The sequence below is a fragment of the Panthera onca genome, chromosome B3, assembly GCF_046562875.1.
Source record: "Panthera onca isolate mPanOnc1 chromosome B3, mPanOnc1 haplotype 2, whole genome shotgun sequence".
Lineage (NCBI taxonomy): Eukaryota > Metazoa > Chordata > Mammalia > Carnivora > Felidae > Panthera > Panthera onca.
Genome location: NC_138344.1, coordinates 99,496,616 through 99,522,068, shown reverse-complemented (window position 1 = coordinate 99,522,068; position 25,453 = coordinate 99,496,616). Strand labels below are relative to the sequence as shown.

Below are 25,453 nucleotides of genomic sequence, written 5' to 3'. Positions count from 1 at the left end.
GTGGTAACCACAACAGTATGGTACTGGCATAAAAATAGACACACAGATCAATGAAACAGAATAGATAGCCCAAAAATAAACCTGCAATCATGTGGTCAATTAATCTTTGACAAAGGAGGTGAGAATATGTAATGAGAAAAAGATAGTCTCTTCAACAATGGTGTTGGGAAACTGGACAGCTACATGCAAAAGAATGAAACTGGACTACTTTCTCACACCACACACAAAAATAAACTCGAAATGGATTAGGACTTAAATGTGATGCCTGAAACCATAAAAATTCTAGAAGAGAGCAAAGGGAATAACCTCTTTGACATTGCCCATAGCAACATTTTTCTAATAATGTCTCCTAGGGCAAGGGAAACAAAAGCAAAAATAAACTATTGGGACCCACCAAAATAAAAAGCTTCTGCATAGCATAGGAAACAATCAACAAAACTAAAAGACAGTCTACTGAATGGGAGAAGACATTCACAAATGACATGTCTGAGAAAGGGTTAATATCCAAAAAATATAAAGAACTTATGCAACTCAGCACCAAAAAACCAAATAATGCAATTAAAATATGGGCAGAAGACATGAACAGATAGTTCTCCAAAGAAGACATCCAGATGGTCAACAAACCCATGGAAAGATGCTCAACATCACTAATCATCAGAGAAATGCAAATCAAAACCATAATGAAATATCACCTCACACCTGTCAGGATGGCTAAAATAAAAAACACAAGAAACAACAAGTATTGATGAGGATGCAGAGAATAAGGAACCCTCATGCATTGTTGGGGAATTACAAACTGGAGCATCCCCTTTGGAAAACAGCATGGAGGGTCTCCAAAAAATTTAAAAAAAATAGAAGACCATATGATTCAGTAATTCCACTATAGGGTATTTACCCATGAAATATGAAAATGCTAATTCAAAAAGATATATGCAACATTTATGTTTATTGCAGCATTATTTACAACAGCCAAACTATGGAAGCAAGCTGTTTATTGATAGATAAATGGATAATGAGGATGTGGTATATATATATATACAATGGAATATTACTCAGCCATAAAGAAATAATGAAGTCTTGCCATTTGCAACAGCATGGATGGACCTAGAAGTTATAATGCTAAATGAAATAAGTCAGAGAAAAACAAATACCATATGGTTTCACTCATATGTGGAATTTAAAAAACGAAACAAATTGAAGAAAAAAAGAGACAAACCAAAAAACAGACTCTTAATTACAGAGAACAAACTGATGATTACCAGAGGGAAGGTGGGTGGAGGGATGGGTGAACTAGGTAAAGGGATTAAGAGTACACTTAGCAAGATGAGCAGAGAGTAATGTGTAGAATTGATGAATCACTATATTGTATGCCTGAAACTAATAAAACACTATGTTATTTATACTGGAATTAAAAAAAAAATTTCAGTTTTTTGGGATAAAGTTGGGTAAGGTGGGAAACAGGAGGATTTTTCATTTTAACTTGTATCTGTATGTAATCTCATTACCACATTGCTATTTTTTTTTTTTTTTTAACCTCAACAAGGGTTAACTAGCAGGGAGATTCTGGACCTAATTTTTTTCTATTGATACTAACTTTTATTTAGAATAGAAGAGTTTGCAAATATAATATAAAAAATGAAAATGGCTAGTAATGACAGATGTATCAAGTTTCTTAGACAATAACAAAATCTAGTTTTGTTTAGATAAGTAAAAACTGATAAAGCCTTTACTCTTACACATATATTTTTCAAAATAAAATATTTTATAGTGTAACTGTATGATGATGTTATTATTAACCTTTGGTTGTATCTTTCTTCCAGCAATTTTACCTGCTCAGGAATGGAAACCTCCTCTTCCTGCTTATGATTTTCTAAGTATGATGGACGCCGCAGCATCTCAACATCCCACAAGGAAAGAGCCTGAGTGTACAAAAGAAACTAACATGCAAAAGAATGATAAAAAACAACATGAAGATAAATCAACAATCAGAAAAGAACCAGTTGAAACACTGAGAATAAAGCATTGGAATAGAAGTAATTGGTTTAAAGAAGGAGACAAATCATTTAGGCATGACAATAAGGAATTGTGATGCTCAAAAGAGTTATGAGCTGGTTTCATAGGGCTGTGGAGAGCTTTACAAAGTCTTTGTAGCTTATTTGGTAGACTGAAGAACTTATTATAAATTAATACTAAATCACTTCCAGTCTCTAGGCCATTGTTGTCCAATGGAAATATAATGTGAGCCATATATGTAACTTAGAATTTTATAGTAGCACCTTTAAAAAAAGTAAAAGCAGATGAAATTAATTTTAATATTTCACCAAGTATACCCAAACTAGCTCAGTTAACATAAAAATTACGATATTTTTACATTCTTTTTTTCTGTCAAGTCTTCAAAATCCAGTGCGTATTTCACCCTCACTATACATCTCCCTTCCGATGTGACTAGTGACTGACTACTATATTGGATGTTCAGCTCTAGACGAAAACTGGTATAATTAATTTAACTTGGGTCTAGCCATGATATATTTTGAATTAGAATAAAAATTTAACTCTAGGTTAATCATAGTTGACTTCAGAGTGTTATCATACAGCTGGAAGTTGTATTTGCTTTGTTGTAGACATGATGTTAAAACCAGTGTTTTTAAACCAAGGAGTTTTGCCCCAAGGGGACATTTTGCAATGTCAAGAGACATTTTTGCTTGTGACTAGGGGTATTACTAGCATCTAGGGGTGGGTAGAGGCCACGGATGCTGCTAGATACCCTATCATGCATTGGACAGCCCCTCACAACAAAGAATTATCCTGCCCAAATATCAGAAGCGCCAAGGTTGAGTAATCTTGTTTGAAACTAACCTGTGGTAGAATGTTCTTATTCTGCTTAGTTATATTTGAAAAAAATCTTGGATATTAAAGATAAATACATATTAGGTGGTCTTATCCCAATTATATCTGAACACAACCATATCTTTTATTATAAATTCTTTTTTATATTTTTGAACAGTAATGAGATAACACTAAAAAGGACTCAGGAGATGTATACACACACACACACACACACACACACACACACACACACGATTATATACATTATATATAGTTATGTATGATCTATAAGCCTTGTATGTTTATAATATATAAAAATGTATATAAGAGAATCTTAAAACCTCTTAATTCTACAAGTTATATTGCTAAGTTGAAGAGAATTTAAACATTCTGCTATCCTCTTCACAAAAAGGCTCCCCGATCTAAGCCATGTGTGAAATGTACCTTTGTAAGCTTTGGAAAAACCAATTGGTCTCCCTCATCTATATAATGGAGAGGAGAAGCCATAGAGCCTCATCTATATAATGAGAGGGAAAGATTAGCCAAAAAATTAATTTTTCATTCCAAAAGCACTTACTTGTCAGGGTGATCTGTTTGTAGCAGTTTGTCTCATTTTTGCTTGGTGCATATTTTTGAGACATTTGTTGAGAACATTGTACTTTGCACTCCACTATATTTCTCCCTTTTAATACCTCCTTGGGGTATCTGGTTCTTGAAATTTTCTGCACATACAGTTTGCCTAGTACAATTGGGTTCATAAATAGAATCTTAAAAAGCAAAAATAGGTATATTTCATTGTAACATAGATCATTTGCTACTGTTAGCACCCCCTTCTTGATATTTTTCCTGTAGCATGTAATGGATATTATTTCAGTTCATTCTCATTTGTTTTCATTTCTAACATGGGAGATATGAGAATGAACTCTAATTATAGTTGTAGCAATAAAATAACACTAGCCTAACCATTAGAAAATGCTAATTAACTATAAGCACACAGAAACATAAAATCGATTATTGTACCATACCCAATTTGACAGTTGTTGACATGTTCTTTTAATAATTTCAAATAAAGTATCTAGATTTCAGGCTACATATGTTCAAAAGCTTCCTTTGACCTCTGTCATGCCCTCTGTTGGACCTGTATCAATGGATACTGTATTATCAATTGACCTGTATTACCCTGTATCAATTGGGTTTCTTTGGTTGCAGGTAACAGAAACTTAAGCAAAATGGGAATATTGGGTAATTCACAGAGTTAGAGAAAAAATTAAGCCACATTTTAAGAAGATGGGAACCAAGGCTGTTCTAGGATCGATGTATGAGAAACTAACAGCTCAGTGATGAATCAGTTCCAACTGCTTTTCTATCTTTTGTGACTCAGGGCATCCTGAGAAACTTGGATAGGGGAAGAGTGGGCACTTTAGTTGGGAGCCCTAACCAGACTTTCACAATGCAGAAGAGGTAAATCTCACAAAAGAAATCTAGATTCTGGGGGCACGTGGGTGGCTCAGTCAGTTGGTGTTCAACTCTTGATTTCAGCTCAGATCATGATCTCCCAATTCATGAGATGGAGCCCTACATCAGTCTCTGCATGACAGCATGGAGCCTGCTTGGGATTCTGTCTCTTCCTCTCTCCTGCCCCTCCCCTTGTGCTCTCTTCCTCAAAGTAAATAAGTAAACATAAAAAAAAAAAAAAAAAAAAAAAAAAAAAAAAAAAAAAAAAAAAAAAATCTAGATTCTGTTTACCATAAAGTGAGAGTGAATGTAGTGAGTTTTCTCACAATACCACTTGCTGTTCTTCTATCTGTTCTTTGTATCCTTTTCAGGGTTTTCTGTCATATACTCCTGTTCATTTTTGAGAGCTTCAAAAGCCCTCTCTCTAACACCAAGTGGTTATAGTTTTCCTAAATGTCGCCCCCACACACACCCTGGTCTTCTAGAAGACTTGGTGGCCACTTCACATGTACATTCTGCAGAATGTCTCTCATGAATCAGATTCTTCCACCCTCTCTGGCCTCACCTATGCTGGAAGGTCAACATTCTTAGTCCATTGCTTCCAGCTCTGTGATGAAACATCCCATGGACAGTTTTTCAAAATTCTTAGAGTTCCTCGTCTGAGCTTATGCTGCTTTAAAAAGCTAAACATGTACATTAGCAGAACAATAGACTTTACAAATCAGTAAGTGTCTATCTTTGGCAATAGAAAGTAATCAAATAGGTATACCTTGGGAGCTGTGTCTCCCCTTAAGATGTAGAAAGCTGCAAGAGAATGTTACCCCATCCTAACAAGAAATCATAATTAAAAATTTTTTAATGTTTATTTATTTTTGAGAAAGAGACACAACATGAGCAGGGGAGGGGCAGAGTGAGAGGGAGACACAGAATCTGAAGGAGGTTCCAGTCTCTGAGCTGTCAGCACAGAGCCTGATGCAGGGCTGGAACCCACAAACCACAAGATCATGTCCTGAGCTGAAGTCAGATGCTCTAACAACTGAACCACCCAGGTGCCCCATAAATCGTAATTTTCCTTAACACCCATCAGAGCAGGTAACCAAAGGAACTCAACAAGACCTTTCAAGGGGAGACAGGATACATGAATCGTTTACCCTTTGGCGGAGAATAGAATACTAAAGCAGAAATATATGTGTGTGTGTATATATATATATATATATATATATATATATATATCTTTGGAAGAGTCTAAGATTTTACTTTACTTTCAAATTATAAGTTAGTGTGCCACAGTTTCCTGAATCAGAGAAAAAGGACTTTATTACTCACTGTAATAGCATTTATCAGAGGGTCAGTATTTGTACTAGATCTCTGATCCCCAATCCCACAGTGCCATCAGAAGAGGGCCAGGTGAAACCTTTATAGGCAGTGGGTTGCACTGCAAGGGAGGAACCCTGAGCTCAGAGAACCTAAATATTTTGTAATAGGTATTAAGCATGCTTGCCCTTAGCTCTCGAGGGAGACATCTTTATGACAGTAGACAGTAATCAAACCTATCTGTATTTTCCCAGGCTGAAAAGGTGGTCCAAAATGAAGTCAGTGCTTCTATTCATAAATCACTTGGAAATAGGAGACCCTGGAAGAATTGTCTTCCAACAGGAATCACCTGAATTTTTAGAGTATTCTTTAAAGGCCGAATGTGGATTAAAATATACCCTTAGAATAAGTGGGAGCCCTGATATGACAGTAATTAACATTCATTCATCCAGGGTTTCCTTCCTATAAATCTCCACTGGGTACTAATGAGAACCCCTAGGGAAGGAGCTTGGTAGGAAGAGATCCCTCAGGGACAAAACATGCAGGTAATTGTTGATGGAATGGTATTGCATGACAGACGTGAAACACTACTCACTTCCTCAGACCTTTCTCTGGTATAAGAAAGCAATTAGACACTGGTGGAGACAGCAAACCTTCCTGCATCCAGGGCCCATTGCCTCTGGGGAAGGGGTAAGTACAAAACTTGCCCTTGGAGAGAGGCAGAACATCTCTTAGGCCCAGGATCCTACCCCGATACCAAGCAGAAATCTATTACTGGGAGGACATAAGAACACTTCTGTCCAAGAACTGTGAGTAGTGACCCTGCCATGTTTAGCTGCCATGGGAGAAGAGCCAGAAATTCTGAGAAGGCACTACCACAGGTACCAAGTACACAGACCCTACCTAAGTCTGAGAATGGCCAAGGAGAACAAAGAACTTCTACCCCCACCCATCATCAGCTCAGTATGAAATAATAAACAATAGCAGTTTGTGACTTCGGGAAGCACAAGATTGTGGGATGACACAGGCAACCAGGGCTTGCTGAAAGCTGAGGGTAGAGCCAGGAAATAAACCTCTGGCACTTGGGTCCGACTCCAAGTACAAGATGACAGCAGCCCATCCCTAAAGGAACACACAGACCATAGTACGATAAAAGTAAAAATAACAAAATCAAAACCAGTTTCAACTGACTAGATTTGCTCAGACCTTCACACTAATGGCCAGGTGTAGACATTATTCATCTGTCTCTACTAATCTCCACAGATGTCTGACATTCAGTCAAAAATTCTAAGACTAAAAGAAATGTAAGAAAAAACCCATTGTGAAGAGATAAAGCATGATGGAACTAAACTCAGAGACTCCCAAATATTGGAACTGTGAGGCTGAGACCATAAAGTAACTGGGATTGAGGTGTTAAAGGATTTGATGGAAAAGATGGACAACCTGCCTGAACAATGGTAAATTTTAGCTGGGATGGAAATGCTAGAGATGACAAAACATGCTAACAGCAATGAAGAATGCCTTTGGTGGGTTCATCAATAGACTTGGCACAGCTGAGGAAAGAAGTGGAATTTGAAAATAGGTCAGTGGAAATTACCCAAAGTGAAACACAAAGAGAACAATAATAAGTGAATAAAACAAGACAGATGAATCAAAACCTGGGGGATAATATCAAACAATTTAACACACATGAAATTGGAATTCCAGGAGAAAAGAGACAAAGCAGAAGTATTTGAAGAGATAGTAGCTGAGAAATTTCAAAAATTAGTGAAAGACAATAAATCACAGATCTAAGATGCTCACAAATCTCCAAGTAGGATAATTTACAAATAAAACACCTAGACACATAATAGTCAAATTACTAAAAAACAAAGATAAAATCTTGAAGCTAGGCAAAGAAACAGATTCCCATCCTTGTTCCCTCTCTTGTTCTCTCTCACTCTCTCCTTTTTACAACTCTAAAAAAAAAAAATAGGGGCCATACAAAATCAGGCCATAGATTGGATTTGGCCTGCTGGCCATAATTTGCCAACCCCTAGTCTAAAGCAAAAACTGGAACAATATATTGTGAGATTCACACATATATAAAAGTAAAATCTATGACAATAAAAAAAATCTGACAATAACACAGCACAAAGAATGAGGGAAGAAATTGAAATATAATGTAGTAAAGGTCTATTTTATGTGAAGTAGTATAGTACTATTTAGAGGTAAATTGTTATAAGTCCCTGAGCAATCACTAAAAATAAAAAAAAGATACAACTAAATAATAAAATAAAAGATAAAACTAACTAGAAAATAATCCAAAAGAAGACAAGACTATAACAAAAATAGGACAAATAAGAAAAAGCTGACAAAATGATAGAGTTAAATACACACATAGCAATCCATATATTAAAGTAAATGGTCTATACACCCCAATTCAAAGGCAGAAATTGTTAGAGTAGATTTTTTTTTTTTTTTTTTTTTTTTTTTTTGAGAGAGAGAGAGAGCATGAGCAAGGGAGGGGCAGAGGGAAAGGGAGAGAATTTTAAGCAGGCTCTGTGCCCAGTGTGGAGCCTGATGTGGGGCTTGACCTCATGACTGTGAGATCACGATCTGAGCCAAAATGAAGAGTCTGGCACTTAATCAAATGGGGCACCCAGGCACCCCAGTCAGAGTAGATTTTAAAGGAATTCTATACTTTACAAAAAACCCCAACTTTAAACATGAAGATGTAAATAGGTTAAAAAATAATGAGATGAGATATAACTTGCAAGCACTAATCAAAAAAGATAACTGGAGTGGTGGCTATATTAATATCAGGCAAAAAAGACCAGAACAAGGACTTTTAGCCTGAATAAAGAAGCAGGTTACAAAATGACAAAGAGGTCGATTCGTTAAGAGGATGTAACAATTCTAAATGCACATGCATCTAAAAAGAGATCTTTAAAAGCTGATAGAACTGTGAAGAACAGACAAATCCATTAAATAGCTCGAGACATCAACACTCTCTCAGTAATTGATATAATAATAAACAGAATATCTACAAGGGTCTAAAAGACCTGAACAATAATTAAGTTTACTTAACTGACATTTACAGGACATTCCACCTAACAAGAGAATACACATTCTTTTTTTAAGTGCACATGAAATATTCACCAAAGTAGATTATATTTTGGGTCATGTAATAAATCTAAACTAATCAAAGAGATTAAGCCATATAAAGTTTGTTCTCTGGCCACAACAGAATTAGACTAGATATCAATAATAGAAAGATATTTGGGAATTTTCCAAACTTCCATAAATTAATCACTGTTCTTCTAAATAGCCATGAGTCAAAGAAAAATTCAAAGAATCAGACAAATTTTGAATTGAATGAAAATAAAAAGCAAACATATTAAGATGTATGACACAGCTAAAACTGGGCTTAGAGGGAAAGGTATAGCACTAAATATCTAGATTTGAAAACAAGGATCTGAATAATCTAAACCCCTATCTCAGGAAACTAGAAAAAGAGGAGCAATTTAGATCCAAAATAAGAAGAAGAAAAAAAATTTAAAGGTAAAAGCATAAAGCAATGAATTGAAAACAGGAAAACAACAGACTAAAATTAATGAAACCAAAAGCTGATTTTTTTAAAGATGGTCAATAAAAATGATAAACCTCTAGCTAGAGCAGTCAAAGAAAAAATACACAGACCACCAATATTAGGAACAAGAAAGGGAACATTACTACAGATTCTATAGACATTAAAGAGATAGTAAGGCAATATTATTAAGAACTTAATATAATAAATTTGGTAATTGAGAGGTGGGCTATTTATTGCCTGTTTTGTAAATAAAGTTTTATTGGAATACAGCACTGCATATTTGTTTACATATTGTGTATGGCTGAGTAGTTGTAGCAGAGACTATGTAGCCTGCTAGCCTAAAATATTTGTTATGTAGCACTTAAAAAAAAAGTTTGTCAACCTCTGACTTAGATGAATTAGATAAATTCCTTAAAAGACCCAAACATCAACTCTCACTCAAGAAGAAATAGGTAACATTATTTACCCTATATCTATTGAAGTAATCGATTTTGTAGTTTAAAATGTCTCCACAGGAGTGCCTGGGTGGCTCAGTTGGTTGAGCGCCCGACTCTTGATTTTGGCTCAGGTCATGATCCCAGGAGCCCTGCTTCAGGCTCTGCACTGAGTGAGCATGGAGCCTGATTTGAGATTCCCTGTCTCTCTCCCTCTACCCTTCTCCCTAGTTCGTGCTTTCTCTCTCTCTCTAAATAAAAGTAACAATAATTGTTCCCACAAAAGAAAGCCCCAGGCCCAGACTATTTCACTGGCAAATTTATCCAAACATTTCAGAAGAAATAATATGAATCAAGCTCTTCCAAAAACAAACAAACAAACAAACAAACAAACAAACAACAAAAAAACAAAAACAAAAACAAAAAAAAACAAAAGAAAAGGATAGGCTTGGTCTGTATTGCCCTGAAATCAAAATCTACAGAAAGACATTACAATAAAACAGCCAATATTCTTCATAGGCATGCACACAAAATCTGTAGCAAATATTAGCAAATTGAATCCAACGATAAATGAAAAAGTTAGCATGTAATGAGTAAGTGGGGGTTACATCAAGAGTGCCAGGTTGGCTCAGTACTGTTTGGCTTACTTCATTAATATTTTAGAAAATGTCTGCCAAATATGCAAGTCTAGATAACCACAGTTTGTCCTTCTTTCCAGCACAAATGGTACTCTATGGAAAAAACAAACAAAAAACCTTAGCTAGCTCAACTCTAGATACAATCACACAATTGTTTTTTCTCAAGACAAACATCACACTTTGGGATGCTACAGCAGTTCTTTATCTGTACTTGCCATTTTGTCACTTAACATTAATAAGATACACATAAAAGTTTCGAAATTCAATCAAATACATTAACAACTTTACTGCTTCATCAAAGACATTCTTAACGGACACTGTCCTTCCCACCGCCCTTTTTTTTTTTTTTTTTTTTAACCAAGTGTCATAATACTCTCAAACCTGCTGAATTAGGGAAAAGAAAAAAGTATGATAAAATTGAAATTAGAAGACATGGAGAAATTGCCATTGTTCTTTCATTGTCAAATCTACTAAGTTAGCAAAAATATTTTGCTGACATTTTAGAAATATGGGAAAGTCATTTATCTTGACAATTGTGACTTGACAAATACAAATTTCAGTTTTCCCAAAACAACAATTGCATAGACCATTGTGGGAACCTTAAAATATCAAAATAATTTCTATTTGATGGTTTATCTTTGAGCAAAGAGGGACTCTCTGGATTAAAAACCTCATGTAAATAAACTGATTATAGTTTTGTTCATCTATTCACCAGTTGTACACTAGTTTAGTTGACAGAACCCAGGGTGGCCACAGTATGTTCAATAATTCACTCCCTTCAAGTGTGGGTGGCACCCATGACTTGCTTCCAACCAACAGAATATAGCTAAGGTGATGAATGTCACTCTGTAATTACAATATGTGTATCCATCTTGCTAACATGAACTTAGAGACTGTCTTTGCTGGCTTAATGAAATAAGTAGGATTTCCTCTAGACCTTGCAGGCAGCCTCTTGGACCTGAAGATGACCTCTGGTCAGCAGGCAGCCAAAAACCTGGGGCTCTCAGTCATGTAGCCCAAGGAAATAAATTCTGTTAACACTTTGAATGAATTTGGAAGTGGATTCATCCTCCTTGCACTTCCAGGTAAGAATGCAGCTTGTGAAACCCTGAGCAGAAGACACAGTAAATTCATGCCTGGACTCCTGACCCACAGAAATTGTGAAAGTAAAAATGAGTGTAACTCTTTTTGGCAGTGCAAATAAAACATAGCCCCTTCCCCTTCATGGAAGTTACACCCTAGTGCATGTGAGATAGAAAATAAACAAGGAAATACACAGTTAGTTATGTGATCAGAACTTTTTATGAAGAAGAATAATGCAAAGGTGGACAGGAAGTGGTATGGGAGACTTTTTAAATAAGGAGTGGTTAAGGAAAGTCTCACTGAAGATATTTGAAAAGAAAATAAAAAAGAAGCAAGGGAGCAAGACTTAGGGTTCTTTGTGAGAAAGAAAAAAAAAATGTTTTGAATAGAGGGAATAGCAAGTGCAAAGGTCCTGAGTTGGGAAAAAGCCTGACATGATTGAAGAACACCAAAGAGATCACTGGATAGAATGTGAAGAACGAATAGTAGAAAATGAGGTTGGACGTACAGTCAAAGGTCATATCATTCAAGTCTTTTTAAGCCATGGCAAAGACCTCATATTCTAAGTGTGATGGGAAGTCGTTAGATGGCTCTGAGTATCCAGGAGAGTGATATGATCTAATTTTCCAGGCATAGTGATTAATCTGACTGCTAAATACTCTGACAGAAGGCAGAATAGTTGGAGGACAATTGCAACAATTCAGATGAGCATTGAGGGTATGGCTTGGCCTAGGATGATAAAGATTCTGGATATATTTTGAAAGTATAGCTGACAGGATTTGCTGATGGATTAAATGTGAGGTATAAGAGAAAGAGACAAGTCAGGACACACCCAAGATCTTGGAGCTGAGCAACTGGAAGAATAGAATTACTATCAACTGGGGTAGGATAAACAGTAGGAGCAGGTTGGGAGGTGGGTGGAGAATCAGGAGTTTAATTTTTAACTGTTAAGTTTAAGATTCTTATTAGACATTCAATTGGATATACAAATCAAGAGTTGAAAGAAGAGGTCTGATCTAAAGATTTAGGAGTTGTCAGGGTATGGATAATATTTAAAGCCACAGACTGAATGAAAAGACAAGGGAATGAATGTAGGTAGAACAGAAAGGCATTTCAATTGCTAAACTTAGGGCATGCCAACAGTTAGGGGTCAGAGAGATCAATTTGGGAGTCCTCAGCATATAGATGGTGTTTAAATCCTTGAGAAAGGGTGAGATCACCTAGAGAAAGAATGCAGAATGAAAATAGACTAAGTCCCAGGGAACTCAAGTATTTTAAGCCACTGTCAGAGAGGTAGGAAGAATACCAAGGGAACACGTTATCACTTTAGTGCCTTTAGGCAAGAGAGAAGAGTGTCTTATCAATAGTGACTATTCACTAGCATCAGATAAGGATGAGAGATCAAGATGTCAAAAAAGTGAAGATACCAAATATAAAACTATTTGCTGGTATTAATGTAAAAGAGATAATATTTGGAGGGCAATTTGGCCAACTGTTAAGAAACAGAAGGGCCTACTGATAAGCTCACAATACCATTTAACCAGAATGTCATCTAGGCATCCCCACAAGAAGGCATGAATCAAATACCTGAAAAAAATATGCAACTGAAAACAACTACTACCAGGTGGTTCCAAGGATATGGCAGCCTGTATCATTTGGATCAATCCTGTTACTGACTACAGTTCAAAATGGTAGGTAATTTTTAAAATAGTCTTTCTTTAAAAGGATTGAAGGGCTGACAAGAGACCAAGAAATTACCAGATCAAAAATCTAAATATATTACTTAGGTGTTTTCCCTGAAAAGGATTTGTCCATGTGAGCTAATTTGACTTCAGCTTTGTCATGGGGGCCAGAATCAAACCCTCATGATGAAAAGTTGGGACTCCAGAGGGCTACACCTGTGGGGTAAAAGTAAAGTAAGAAAAACAACAGCAACAACCCCCACCTTGACTACTACAAAGAAAGATGTTTAGATATCAAATAAGCAAGAAAAGAAAAGAACCCACACAAACCCCGAAAGTAAAATCACCCCCTCAAAATCCAGAACTACATCTAGCCCTTGAGAAGACAGGCAAACCAAATTGACAATCTATGTGGTTCAAGAGAACATCAAGTAATGAATTCAGTTTTAAATAGTCCCAAACAGCTTCTGACACTAGGAACCTGGAAAAAACATACCCTTTTGGGGGAAAGCCACTTTCATACTAGGCTTCAAATGATTCCTCCAAATAAGTTTTTCAGAGATAATGATCTACATGTAGTAAAGGATAAGCAAGCACACAAGGAAAAATCAAGCACACTATGAATGAGAACTAGCTCAGAGTAAACACAAACCAATAAAAACTTCAGATATTAATATTCAGAGACATATTATAAAAACAACTATATTTACTGTGCTTCAAGAAATAAAAGGCAAGAAACGGCAGAAAATAGGCTGTTACAGAAGGCACCACAGTGGATTTGAAAAAGATCCAAACAGAACTTTTAGAAACAAAAGATACAATAACTAAAATAAAAAATTCAAATTAGACACAACTGGAATGAGTTAACTAGAAGACAGATGATAGGTATTATTCAGAATATACCACTGAGAGGCATAAAGGTGAAAGATACAGAAAAGAGATATAAGTCATGACAGATGGAGTGAGACAGATTAACATACGTGTACTAGGAGTTCTAGAAGGAGAGGAAAGAGAAAGGATGAGGACAAGATTCCAAATGAGGAGACAATCATTGAAAATTTTTCAGAATGTTGAAAACTACCACAGGGGAACAAACTTTGCCATTCTAAAATGTGTCCTTTCAGCATGTGGATTCATTTTAGAGTCATTATATCTAAGAAACAGAAGGCTCAGGAAGAACCTTTGACCTTCCACCTGTCTAAAATAACTTAGATAGAGGACCTACTCCAGGAAGGGAGCAATAGCCATAGATGACTACGGTGTAATATGAACTAGAGGCAGTAGACAGGGAGGAACCTAGAGAAGTCTGTTAAGATTCGTCTATGTCTCATCGTTTTTGTATGGCCCAGCAACGTTTATTCTTTTTCATTTTCCTGGGAACTGTCCTTCGTCCCTTTCAAGTCCCAAACCTCTACCCAGTTCTTAGCTCTGGATGGCATATAAGCCTCAATTGCCTGACTCCTTATGAGTCCCATATACTAATGGAGCCCCCATAAACACATAATTAAATTTGATTTTCTCCGGTTTATCTGTCTGGTGTCCATTTAATTCTTAGACCAGCCAAAAGACACTTGAAGGGTAGAATAAAATTTTCCTCTCCCCAACAATATCAGTTCACTAATTCAGGAAGTTTATAAATTCCTAAACAGATTAAATTTAAAAAATCCACACTAGGCACACAGTGGAAACTAGAGAACATCAAAGGCAAAGAAAATCTTAAAGAGTGACAGAGAAAAAGATTACATTCAAAGTAGTGGCAGTTAGATAGCTGAACTAAAACATGTGGAATGATATTTTCACCAGGCTGACAGAAAAATAATTTCTAATGAAAAATTTTATATTCAGTGAAAATATTTTTCAAGGGAAAGGAATAAGATAAAGACGTTTCAGGATAGCACAGAGTTGCCATCAGCAAAATAAAGAGATTCAGGATCTATACTTCATATGGGAGGAAAGAGCCCCCAGCCTGGGGGACAGAGAAGCAAAAGGGAATGAGAAGCAAAGTGGTAAGGGATGTGGGAAACAAAGGCAAAAGAAAAAAAATTCAATTTCCTTACAACTTACAGCCCATCGACAAGTCCTTGAGACAGGCAGAGTGACCTTCCTCTATGAGCTCAGCTGCCTCTGAACAGCTTTGCTAAGGGCAAAAGGCAACCTTAGTTTAACATTATCCCTATCCCCCAGGATCCTGTAAATCTACTTTAACATATAAAAATTCCTTGGAAACTTCCTTTATCTCTAACCCCCCAAATACATGTTAGCAGTCATCCTCCAAGCATAGGGCCAATGATATACATCTGAAAGTTCTCATGACTAAGTTTATTGAAGAGTAATAAATGACCTTTTCCTAATAGCTATCCCCCTCAAGGTCCTGGAAACTTTGTTTCCAAAATTCTTTTTTTTTTTTTAATGGGTTTTTTTTTTTAATTTATTATTGAAAAACAGAGAGAGACAGAGCATGAGCATGGGAGAGGCAGAGAAAAGAGGAGACACAGAATCTGAAGGAGGCTCCAAAGAAAGTATATAATCAGTCACCTGTCACCCCCAGTGCAGTTCTTTCTGCCCACGGGTCCTGCCCCCATGCTTTAATAAAACCATTTTGCACCAAAGGTGTCTCAATAATTCTTTCTTGGCCATTAGCTCTGAACGCCAACATTTCCACATCAGTAAGTCTGTAGTCAAATCTGTGGGAGCACTGAACACATAAAACAATAATGTCTTATGAGATTTAAAAAGCAAACATGATGAAACTCACATACACAACAATACGTAAGTAGGTAAAGGAGGAGAAAGGTATTCTAAGTTCTCTGGAAAAAAGATAAAGTTGATTAATTTTAGGCTATAAAAGGCAATAAGTATGCATTTTGTAATTTCTAGAGTGTCTACTAAAAGAACAGGAAACTTTTGAAAAAAGGTTGTCATGCAGAATCAAAAAAGTCAATTATATAAAACATATAACAGATACATGTTAAAGAGAAAAAAGGTTAAAAGTATAGAAAAAAGATATGCCATTCAATTTCTAAGTAAGAGAAAGCTGGTCAGATAAGATAGCCTTAGTGTCAGATAACATAGACATTAAACATTATTAAAAATAAAAGATCACTATTATTATTTATATTTTAGTTAATAAACAGAGCTATATTGGTTTCAGGAGTAGAATTCAGTGATTAATCACTTACATACAACACAACACCCAGTGCTCATCAGAAAAAGTGCCCTTCTTTTTTGTTTATTTAAGAAGTGCCCTTCTTAATATCACCCATCTAACCCATCTCCCACCCACCTCCCTCCATCAACCCTCAGTTTGTTCTCTATCATTAAGAGTCTCTTGTGGTTTCCCTTTCTTTTCTTTTTATCCCCCTTCCCAAAAGTTCATTTGTTTTGTTTCTTAAATTCCACATATGAGTGAAATTATATATTTGTCTTTTCTCTGATTGACTTATTTTGCTTAGCACAACACCCTCTAGTTCTACCCATGTTGTTGTAAATGGCAAGATTTCATTTTTTTTGATAACTGAGTAATGTTCCATTGTGTATATATATATATATATATATATATATATATATATATATATATGTTTGTATATATATACATATGTGTGTATATATATATATACATACATGTATACTTATTTTATATGTTTACTTTTTTATGTTTACTTATTTATTTAAAAAAAATTTTTTAACATTTATTTATTTTTGAGAGACAGAGAGAGACAGAGCACAAACAGAAGAGGGGCAGAGAGAGAGGGAGACACAGAATCCAAAGCAAGCTCCAGGATCTGAGCTGTCAGTACAGAGCCCGACTTGGGGCTCAAACCCACGAATGTGAGATCATGACCTGAGCCAATGTCTGGTCACTTAACAGACTGAGCCACCCAGGCACCCCTATATTTATTTAGTTTTAAGAGAGAGAGAGAGTGCACACACACAGGGAAGGGACAAAGAGAGAGAAAGAAAGAGAGATTAAGAGAGAGAGAATCCCAAGCAGTCTCTGCCCTGTCAGGGGAGAGAGAGCCAGAAGTGGGGCTTGAATCCACAAACCTGTGAGATTGTGATCTGAGCCAGAATCAAGAGCCTGACGCCCAACTGACTGAGCCACCCAGGCACCCCTACCACATCTTTATCTATTCATCAGTCACTCAACATTTGGGCTCTCTCCATAGTTTGGCTGTTGTTGACAATGCTGAAAGATCACTTTATAACGATAAACCGTTTAATTAATCAGGAAGTTATTACAGTTGTAAATCTGCAATCACTTAATAAAACAGTTTCAGGGGCACCTGGGTGGCACAGTCAGTTAAGCAACTAACTCTTGATCTGTCATGATCTCACAGGTTTGTGACTTTGAGCCCCACATGGGGCTATGTGCTGATGGCACTGAGCCTGTTTGGGATTCTGTCTCTCCCTCTCTCTGCCCCTCCCCTACTTGTGTTCTCTCTCTCTCTCTCTCAAAATAAATAAAGCTTAAAAAAATCATAACACAGTTTCAAATTATATGAAGCAAAAATTAATAGGCATAGGGGCACCTGGAGAGGTCAGTCAGTAAGTGTCTGACTTGGGCTCAGGTCATCTCACAGTTCTTGAGTTTGAGCCCTGCATCTGGCTCTATGCTGACAGCTCAGAGCCTGGAAACTGCTTCAGATCCTGGGTCTCCTTCTCTCTCCTGACCCTCCCCCACTTGCACTCTGTCTCTCTCTCTCTCTCAAAAATAAACATAAAAAATTTTTTAAAAACTAATAGATATTCAAAAATTTGCCATCGTATTAGATTTTTAAGTACCTAAGTAGTTAATGGAGTCAGCAGAAAAAAAGAGAAGTTATTAAAGATGTAAACAATGTCATTAATAAACTTGACCTAACTTCACCCAACTGCAAAGTATATATTTGTTTTAAGCATGCTTAAGAACATTTATAAAAAATGAAATATTCTGAGTCATAAACCAAGTCTCAAAAATTGCTAAAGGACTAAAATTTTTCAGAATATATTCTCTGATCATGGTGCAATTAAACTAGAAATCAATTTAAAAATAATAACTAGACATGTAGAGTTAAGGAGCTGCATATGCAAGCCTGAGTTTGAGATAAAAATCTGGGTATCATAGAGTTTATTAATGGCAAAACTTGGACTTAAACCTGACTCTCCTTCACAGCCATTTAGGGAGTTGACACCATATAAAGTCTTTTCACCATAATATTTCTTCCTGTGTTGAGAATATATACAATTCATAAATACATAAATGGCCTAATACTGGATTATTGACTAAGTAGAGAATTCAAACATCTCTCCCACTTAGAGGTGATTTATGTTCTAATACTTTATGGTTGTAGGTTGTAATTTCAGAGTCTCTTAAAATAAGCCTTATGCAAATAAGATAAGTTAATGGAAGCTTATCCAAGATTTAGTTTGGATAACCCAGGGTCAAGTCCTTATATAGGCCTCAAGAGCTCTAAAAAATAGATACAGAATCTGGAGTCTTGTGAAATATTCCAGACAGCCCTCCTGACTTACACTAGGCAAAATTTCACGTCAGCCTTTTAATCAAATAAAGCACTCATTTCCTCTGACATTAGATGCAGTCTGGATTTGGTTTCTCATGCCAATATTTTATATAGCTATGATGCCTGCTTTTGAAGAATTAATTTTCCTCACATTTAAACATATTTCCTTCTTAGAGATACAGCATAACCAGTCACCCAATTCTTTGTGCCATGAAACTCCTTCTGAATGTCTGGTTTACTATATTTAGTGACTAATGCATTTAAAGCTCTTCCCCAAAGTTACCAGGATTGGACTCCAGGGACACACTAGCCCTAGACAGTCTTGACAAATGTAAACAGTATTAAAAAACAAAATTCAACTGAGTAAATGTAAAGATCTAATTGACTTTATTCAACGATTTATGAGTCAGGCAGCATCCCATCCAGCAAGTGGGGAGATGCTCTGAGGAGGTGTACAAAATGGAAGGATTTTATAGGAAGAAGGGTGGGACAAGAAGTTATTAGTAAAAGGAGAAAAAGGAAAAAAAGGGGAAAAAAAGGACATCTTCTTTTGGGGAGGAAGGGAAGGGAAGATTTTGTCATGCAGCATTAGTGCTGATCAGGACATGTCAGATTGAATGTTAAAAGATCACATTCCTGGGAAAGACTGAAATTGTAATTAAATCTTGGTTTTCTGTCTTTGAGGGCAAATGACTTCATTTTAGGCTTCTTTTTTATTTTAACGTTTATTTATTTTTGAGAGACAGAGAGAGATCAGAAGCAGGGGAGGGGAGAGAGGGAGACACAGAATCCGAAGCAGGCTCCAGGCTCTGAGCTGTCAGCACAGAGCCTGATGTGGGGCTCAAACCCATGAACCATGAGATCATGACCTGAGCTGAAGTCAGATGCTTAACCGACTGAGCCACCCAGGCAACCCCTAGGCTTCTTTTTTAACAACAGTAAGCAAATCCCTAATGAGACACTAAAAGAAGGTAGGCTCATTCTTGTTTTATATATGTATATATACACGATGGAATATTACTCAGCCATCAGAAAGAATGAAATCTTGCCATTTGCAGCAATGTGAATACAACTAGAATGTATTATGCTAAGTGAAATAAGTCAATCAGAGAAAACAAATACCATATGATTTCACTCACGTGGAATTTATGAAACAAAACAGACGAATATATGGGGAGGGTGGGCGGGGGGAAGAAAAGAGTGGAAAGCAAACCACGAAGAAAGACTCTTAACAATAGAGAACAAACTGAGGGTTGATGGAGGGAGGTGGATGAGAGATGGTCTACATGGGTGATGGCTATTAAGGAGGGCACTTGTTGTGACGAGCACTGGGTGTTGTATATAAGTGATGAATCAATGAATTCTACTCCTGAAGCCAATATTGCACTGTATGTTAACTAAAATTTAAATAAAAAATAAATCAGATCGCTAAAAAAAAAAAAAAAAAAAAAAAATCTGCACATACAGAAACATCTGGGAGAGGCAGTATGCACAGTGGGTGGAGAATGGACTTTGAATCTGGATTGAGGAATCTTTGAGTCCTTGTTTTCCCAGGCACTAGTTGTGTGATACTGTAAAGTTACTTGAGGTCCTTACACCTTAGTTTCTTAATTGGTGAAAATAAAGAAACTGCTCACTGCATAGTGTTAAGGATTAAATGGAAGAATGCATAGTAACCATTTGATAAGTATCATCTTAGAGGTGGGTTTATTTATCAGAATTTTTTTCCTATTAGCAAAGCCATACATTCTTATAATAAAAATTCAAAGAATGCAGAAATATACAAAAATATATTTTAAAATGCAATGGCTGCCTCACTTCCTTCCAACTCCAACTACAGAGTCAAGTAATAACCACTATTAACAATTTGGTTTGTATTTGACCTTCTAGAAGTTTTACTTCTTATTCTAGGGTTTGAGATGCCTGTGTCAGCACATGTTTTTTTATTCAGCTTACTTTTCTTTCACTTTCTGGTATTTGGAGTTTGCTCTTCAATCCTGAACTTTAAAAATGAACATACTCATTTCTACATTGTCCTTTGTTTGGCTGAAGAGACCATCCCCCTAGCATCCCAAAATGCAATACTTGAGAGCACGATTCTGTACTGAGTAGCACTCTACCAGATTTCCTGCTAAAGTCTACCTCCCCCAGATGTCTAGGTTTCACTTGTGGTTACTAGTATCTGATGAATAGGACTGTGGGTGTGAATATTATATCAGTTAAGAATGCTTTAACTGCATGTAACAGGTAATCTAACAACAGTGTAAACACATAGGATTTTATTTTATTTAAGTGATAAGAAGTCTGCTGATATAGCAGCTCCATGATAGTATCAATGTCCTAGGTTCTTTCTGCTTTGCCATCCATAATGTAATGGCTTGTTTACTCTAGACTGCAAAATGCTTGCTGAAGATCAAGCACTGAGCATATATTCAAGGTAGGAATAAAGGAGGGCAGGTGGTACCAGGTATATGTTTCTCCATTTTATATGGAAACAAGGCATAGTCAAGTTCCTTGGGAGACTTCTGCTTGAATGTCATACATGGGCCACACAACCATTCCTACCTGCAAAAGAGTTGGGAAGCAAGTCCTAGATTTGCTTTTCCAATCTCTACAGTGGGAAACAGCAATGAAAAATGGTCTAAATCAATCTGTAGCCTCTGACACAGGAGGGGCAATGGGAGATGATGGGGTGGGCTACGACTATTCTGCTTTGTTCTTGTTGGTGCTGGTATGAAAAAACACCCATCACAACAGTGAAGATGACCCATTACCTTGACATTCAGAAACTCTGTGCCAGGCGAAGGCCAGGATCCCCCAATTGTTATAGCTTTTAAGAACCGGCTCTTTTAGTTCATACATAGCTACTTGCCCATGGTCCAAAAATTCCCTGAGGCTGGGCTGATGAAGTTCTGGCATCTGGCATTTGTTGACCCAGGATCCTTATTGCTCTTCTCTATCCACTCAGTCCTGAGTTCAGCTAACAATTCAGTACTTTTCTACCCTCCAGGTTTATTTTGGGGATCCTTCCTTCCCTGTCCTTCCCTGTCCCTAAGTATTGTTCAGGGATACTCTGGCCCATTGGGAAGGTCTTTTGAAGGCCAGGATACTTATGCAAATAAGTTCACCCATTCTTGGAATTTTGCATTCCAAAGAGGAATGGTCTCCATTGTCCTTTTCTATAGGCAGAGGAACTTGGCTTATGTTTCCTTTACATATAAGAATGATTCAACTGACAAAACAAGGAATATCATCCAAGGTGACTGTCTGTATTGCCTACTTGCTTACCAGAGAGGTGGAGTTCACCTTCTCCCACCTAAAAAAAAAAATCTAGCTACACCAAAAATTGGAATACTTACAGTGGCATAATTGATTTTCTGAGGTTTCATGTAATACATCTTTAGATCATATCACTTATTCATTACAGAAACTTCCTTCACCAACAAACATCTATGGTGCTAGACCCTGAGCTAAGTGCTGTGGATACAGAGTTAAATTAGGCATGGTCCAGTACCTGAACCTTTAGCATCTAGTGTGTGGGAGAGATGTGGAAATCGTTTTCGCCTGTTGTGTTTGGTGCTAGGACAGAGATATGCCCAGGATGGTAGGGAATCCCAGAGGAGGGGCAGCTAAATCAGGCGAGGGCCCAGAAAACTTTCTAGGAGAGAGGATCCTTGAGCTGAATTTTGAAGAATGAGTAGAAGTTGGATTTTCCAGAGAGAGGATAGGTGATAACAGGGTGCTCATGATATTGTTTCTGCACACACTAGGTCATTTCTGCACCTTCCAGGTCATCATACAACTGGTACATGCAGAAACAACAAAAGGAGTTCCATATAGAATGAAGGGTATTTGGAGAAATGAAGTCTAGGGGACCAGAGAGGAACAGCAGCCAGATATTGTAAAGTGTTGTTGAATTAATGAGGTTGAACTCTGGATTGTAAATTATGAAATTTAGATTATAGGCTTATTAGATGCCTCCCCCCCAAAGAATGAAAAAAATAAACTTCAAATGTTTCTATTTCTTGAAAGAGGAAAATCAAGCATCCATGATAGATTGAATGTAAAGCCCATGATCTTTGCAAAATGACAATTTCAATTATTTTAGAGTAATAATCCCTTTCTACCAGCCTGCATTAGCTTAAGTAGATTAAACTCTCCAGGGACTTAAAAGCTGTAGGTAAATATTTTATCCTAGAAATTATAATGAATTAGAAACTCTCCAAAGCTGAAGTCGCTTCCTGCAGTATTTTTTCCAAGCTATTAGAGTACCATTTATTTCCTTGCAATATAAAATGCACAAAATGGGGACTGATTTAGTAAACCTCCCTTAGCATCTCAATTATTATAGTTTCAGGAAACAACTTAGGTATGGGAAGAACAGAGACCAGTATTTGCACATCAGTTTTCTTCCTTTAATTTGGCTTCAAAGTGTTCCAATGTTTCTCTGGTTTCCTACAACACTAGGACTTTGAGAAGCAAATTCCCACCATGAAGTCAATGTAATTCAAGAAGCCAGAAAGGGTGAAATTTATTTTTAGATGTTTTTTATTTGAAAGTACAGTAAAAATATTTTGTCTGTTGGTTTTAAAATCACTTTATATGCTTTTAAAGTTGTGTTCTGGTATGCCCTGAGATTTTATACTATGAGCATTTCAGATCATTAGCATTGATAATGTTTGTTGCTCAGCCTCTGTGTATGTTGCTGCAGAAATGATTGACAATGGACTTATTCTACTCCAAATTCCACAAGAATATTGACTTATAATACCTTGTATTATATTTAGTTTTTAATTTATAATGTTCTGTCCATACATTGCCTTGCTTAACCTTCATGATATCACTATAAAATAGGCCTGGCATTTTGTAGGCTAGGAAAGTAATTCAGGGGATTTGGCAACTTGATCCCAAACTTAAGTCTTCATTTGCATCACCTAGGAGAACATTTCATAAAATAGATTCCTGTACTTCACTCCTCAACTCAACCTCCAAGACTTTGCTTCAACAGTTAAAAGGCTTCCCAGATGATGCTGATAGTGAACCCAACTGGGAACTCTGATTAAGGGGATTTTTCTAGAGCTTTTAAGGAATCAAACCAGAATTCAAATCAGAAATACTGACTGTAAGTCAAAAGTGTTCCCCGTGGATCACGAGTCAGGTAGAAGCAGGGGATGGGGACAGGTATTGGGGTGATGGCTGCAGATGGATGTGGACTGATAGTAAGAGGAGAAATCTTAGAGCAATTTTCCTTAAAAATTTTTTTAAGTGAATATGGATTAATGGTCTGAAATTTTCAGACTGACAACATTTTATGGGATGATGGGGAAAAAGGACAGGTCATGTTGTTAGTATGGATATGAGTATAAATTTTTTCTACCCATGAAAAACAAGAAATGTGGGAAAGAGAGACAAAGGAAATGACAGGATTGTTCTTTGTATCTTTTCAGGAGCCAAGGTGGAAAAAAAATCCATAATAAATTGGATGGCTGAAGATAAATAATTGCCTTTCTAAAATAAATAATTTGCCTTTCTAAGAGTAAATGCAAAACCCGTAAACCATATGATTGTTCTTTCCCAAGCCCCTAGAAATCCCCTCAAATACAATTTTTATAAACATGTAAGATGTCTAACATTGAAAGCATAACTAAGAGAAAATAGAGCTGCTATCAAACTGAAGTAAATTCTCAGATATAGGGGAAAGATACTGCATGTTTTAGAAAAGGAGTTATACTCAAGCCCTAGGAAGGAAGATCTGAGTGGTATATATTTTCATTTTTGTATTACAAATAATGAAACTAAGGCTGAGAGAAGTGAAAGATGTTGCCTAAGATGTTTGGTGAATATGTGGGGGAAAGAAGTTTGAAACTGTGTATTCAAGTTTTCTATCAAACTAGGACCATAATTCATTGCAGCATAAAGAAGAACCCTTAAGAGAAGGAAAGTAAACTCTAGGAGGCTGAAGGAAGGCCTAGGTAACACATCCTAAAATCCATTCTGTGAGGTTAATGGAATGTAACATTGCTTTCCCATGTTTATCACGGAAGAACACCACTGAGCTATGATCATGAAATTTCTTCTTGGACATTTCACATTGGGACTTTCCAAATTCTTATTCAGAAGTCAATAAAAAAAAAAAAATCTCAGCCTTAGGCAGGATTTAAAAAAACAAATTTGGTGGAGGATGCATTTTAGATAATTTCTTACCATCTATTAAGAATTTTTGTTTTAGATCATGCCACCTTAAGTAGTAGACTGCAAGCACTTTCTGCTTTCAAGTGTTTATAGCTCTCAGAATCTGTATTTTTTTAATTTTTAAAAAATGTTTATTTTTGAGAGAGAGCGAGAGAGAGAATATGAGTGGGAGAGGGGCAAAGAGAAAAGGAGACACAGAATCTGAAGCAGTCTCCAGACTCTAAACTGTCAGCACAAATCCCGATGCTGGACTCCATCTCACAGATCACAAGATGATGACTTGGGCTGAAGTCAGATGTTCAACCGACTGAGCCACCCAGTCACCCGCCCTGCTCTCAGAATCTGTGTTACTTTACGCTTTGTAAAAATGTATTTTTTTTTCAAGGCTATCAAGGATTTCTAAAAGTTTACTTTGATATTTTTAGTCCTTGATAATATATACAATGGGTTGTTGTTTTTCCTTCGAAATAATGCTCCCTCTTTCTACATTGTCCCAAAGTTATTCCAGTCAGTAGTCCACAGTTGCCCAGCTTCCCTCAGGAGCTATGTCCCTTTTCCATTTCTATTCCAAAGGCCCTCCCAAGTGCTAAGATGCAAGGCAGGGGCTCGCATGCCTTGCATGTCTTACATAAATTTGAATGTGGCATCAGGAAAACCTTGAACACACAACTAGTACCTGATGCTTCTTCAGTCTGAGTGTTCTGATTCATCCTCAATTGCTTCCCATAGTCCCTGGGAGGAATTTCTGATTAAGCTC

The 25,453-nt window shown here is 36.7% G+C and overlaps 1 protein-coding gene across 3 annotated transcripts in view; it reads left to right on the top strand.

Annotated features, from left to right (window-relative positions):
- Positions 1-3,916, top strand: part of TXNDC16 (thioredoxin domain containing 16) — a 136,381-nt gene extending 132,465 nt beyond the window's left edge. For all 3 annotated transcript variants that reach the window (XM_060619850.3, XM_060619852.3, XM_060619849.3), the window contains one exon: positions 1,821-3,916. In XM_060619850.3, the coding sequence (XP_060475833.3) occupies positions 1,821-2,089 (269 nt within the window). In that variant the 3' untranslated portion in view covers positions 2,090-3,916. The remainder of the gene's footprint in view (positions 1-1,820) is intronic.
- The last annotated feature ends 21,537 nt before the right edge of the window (positions 3,917-25,453 follow it).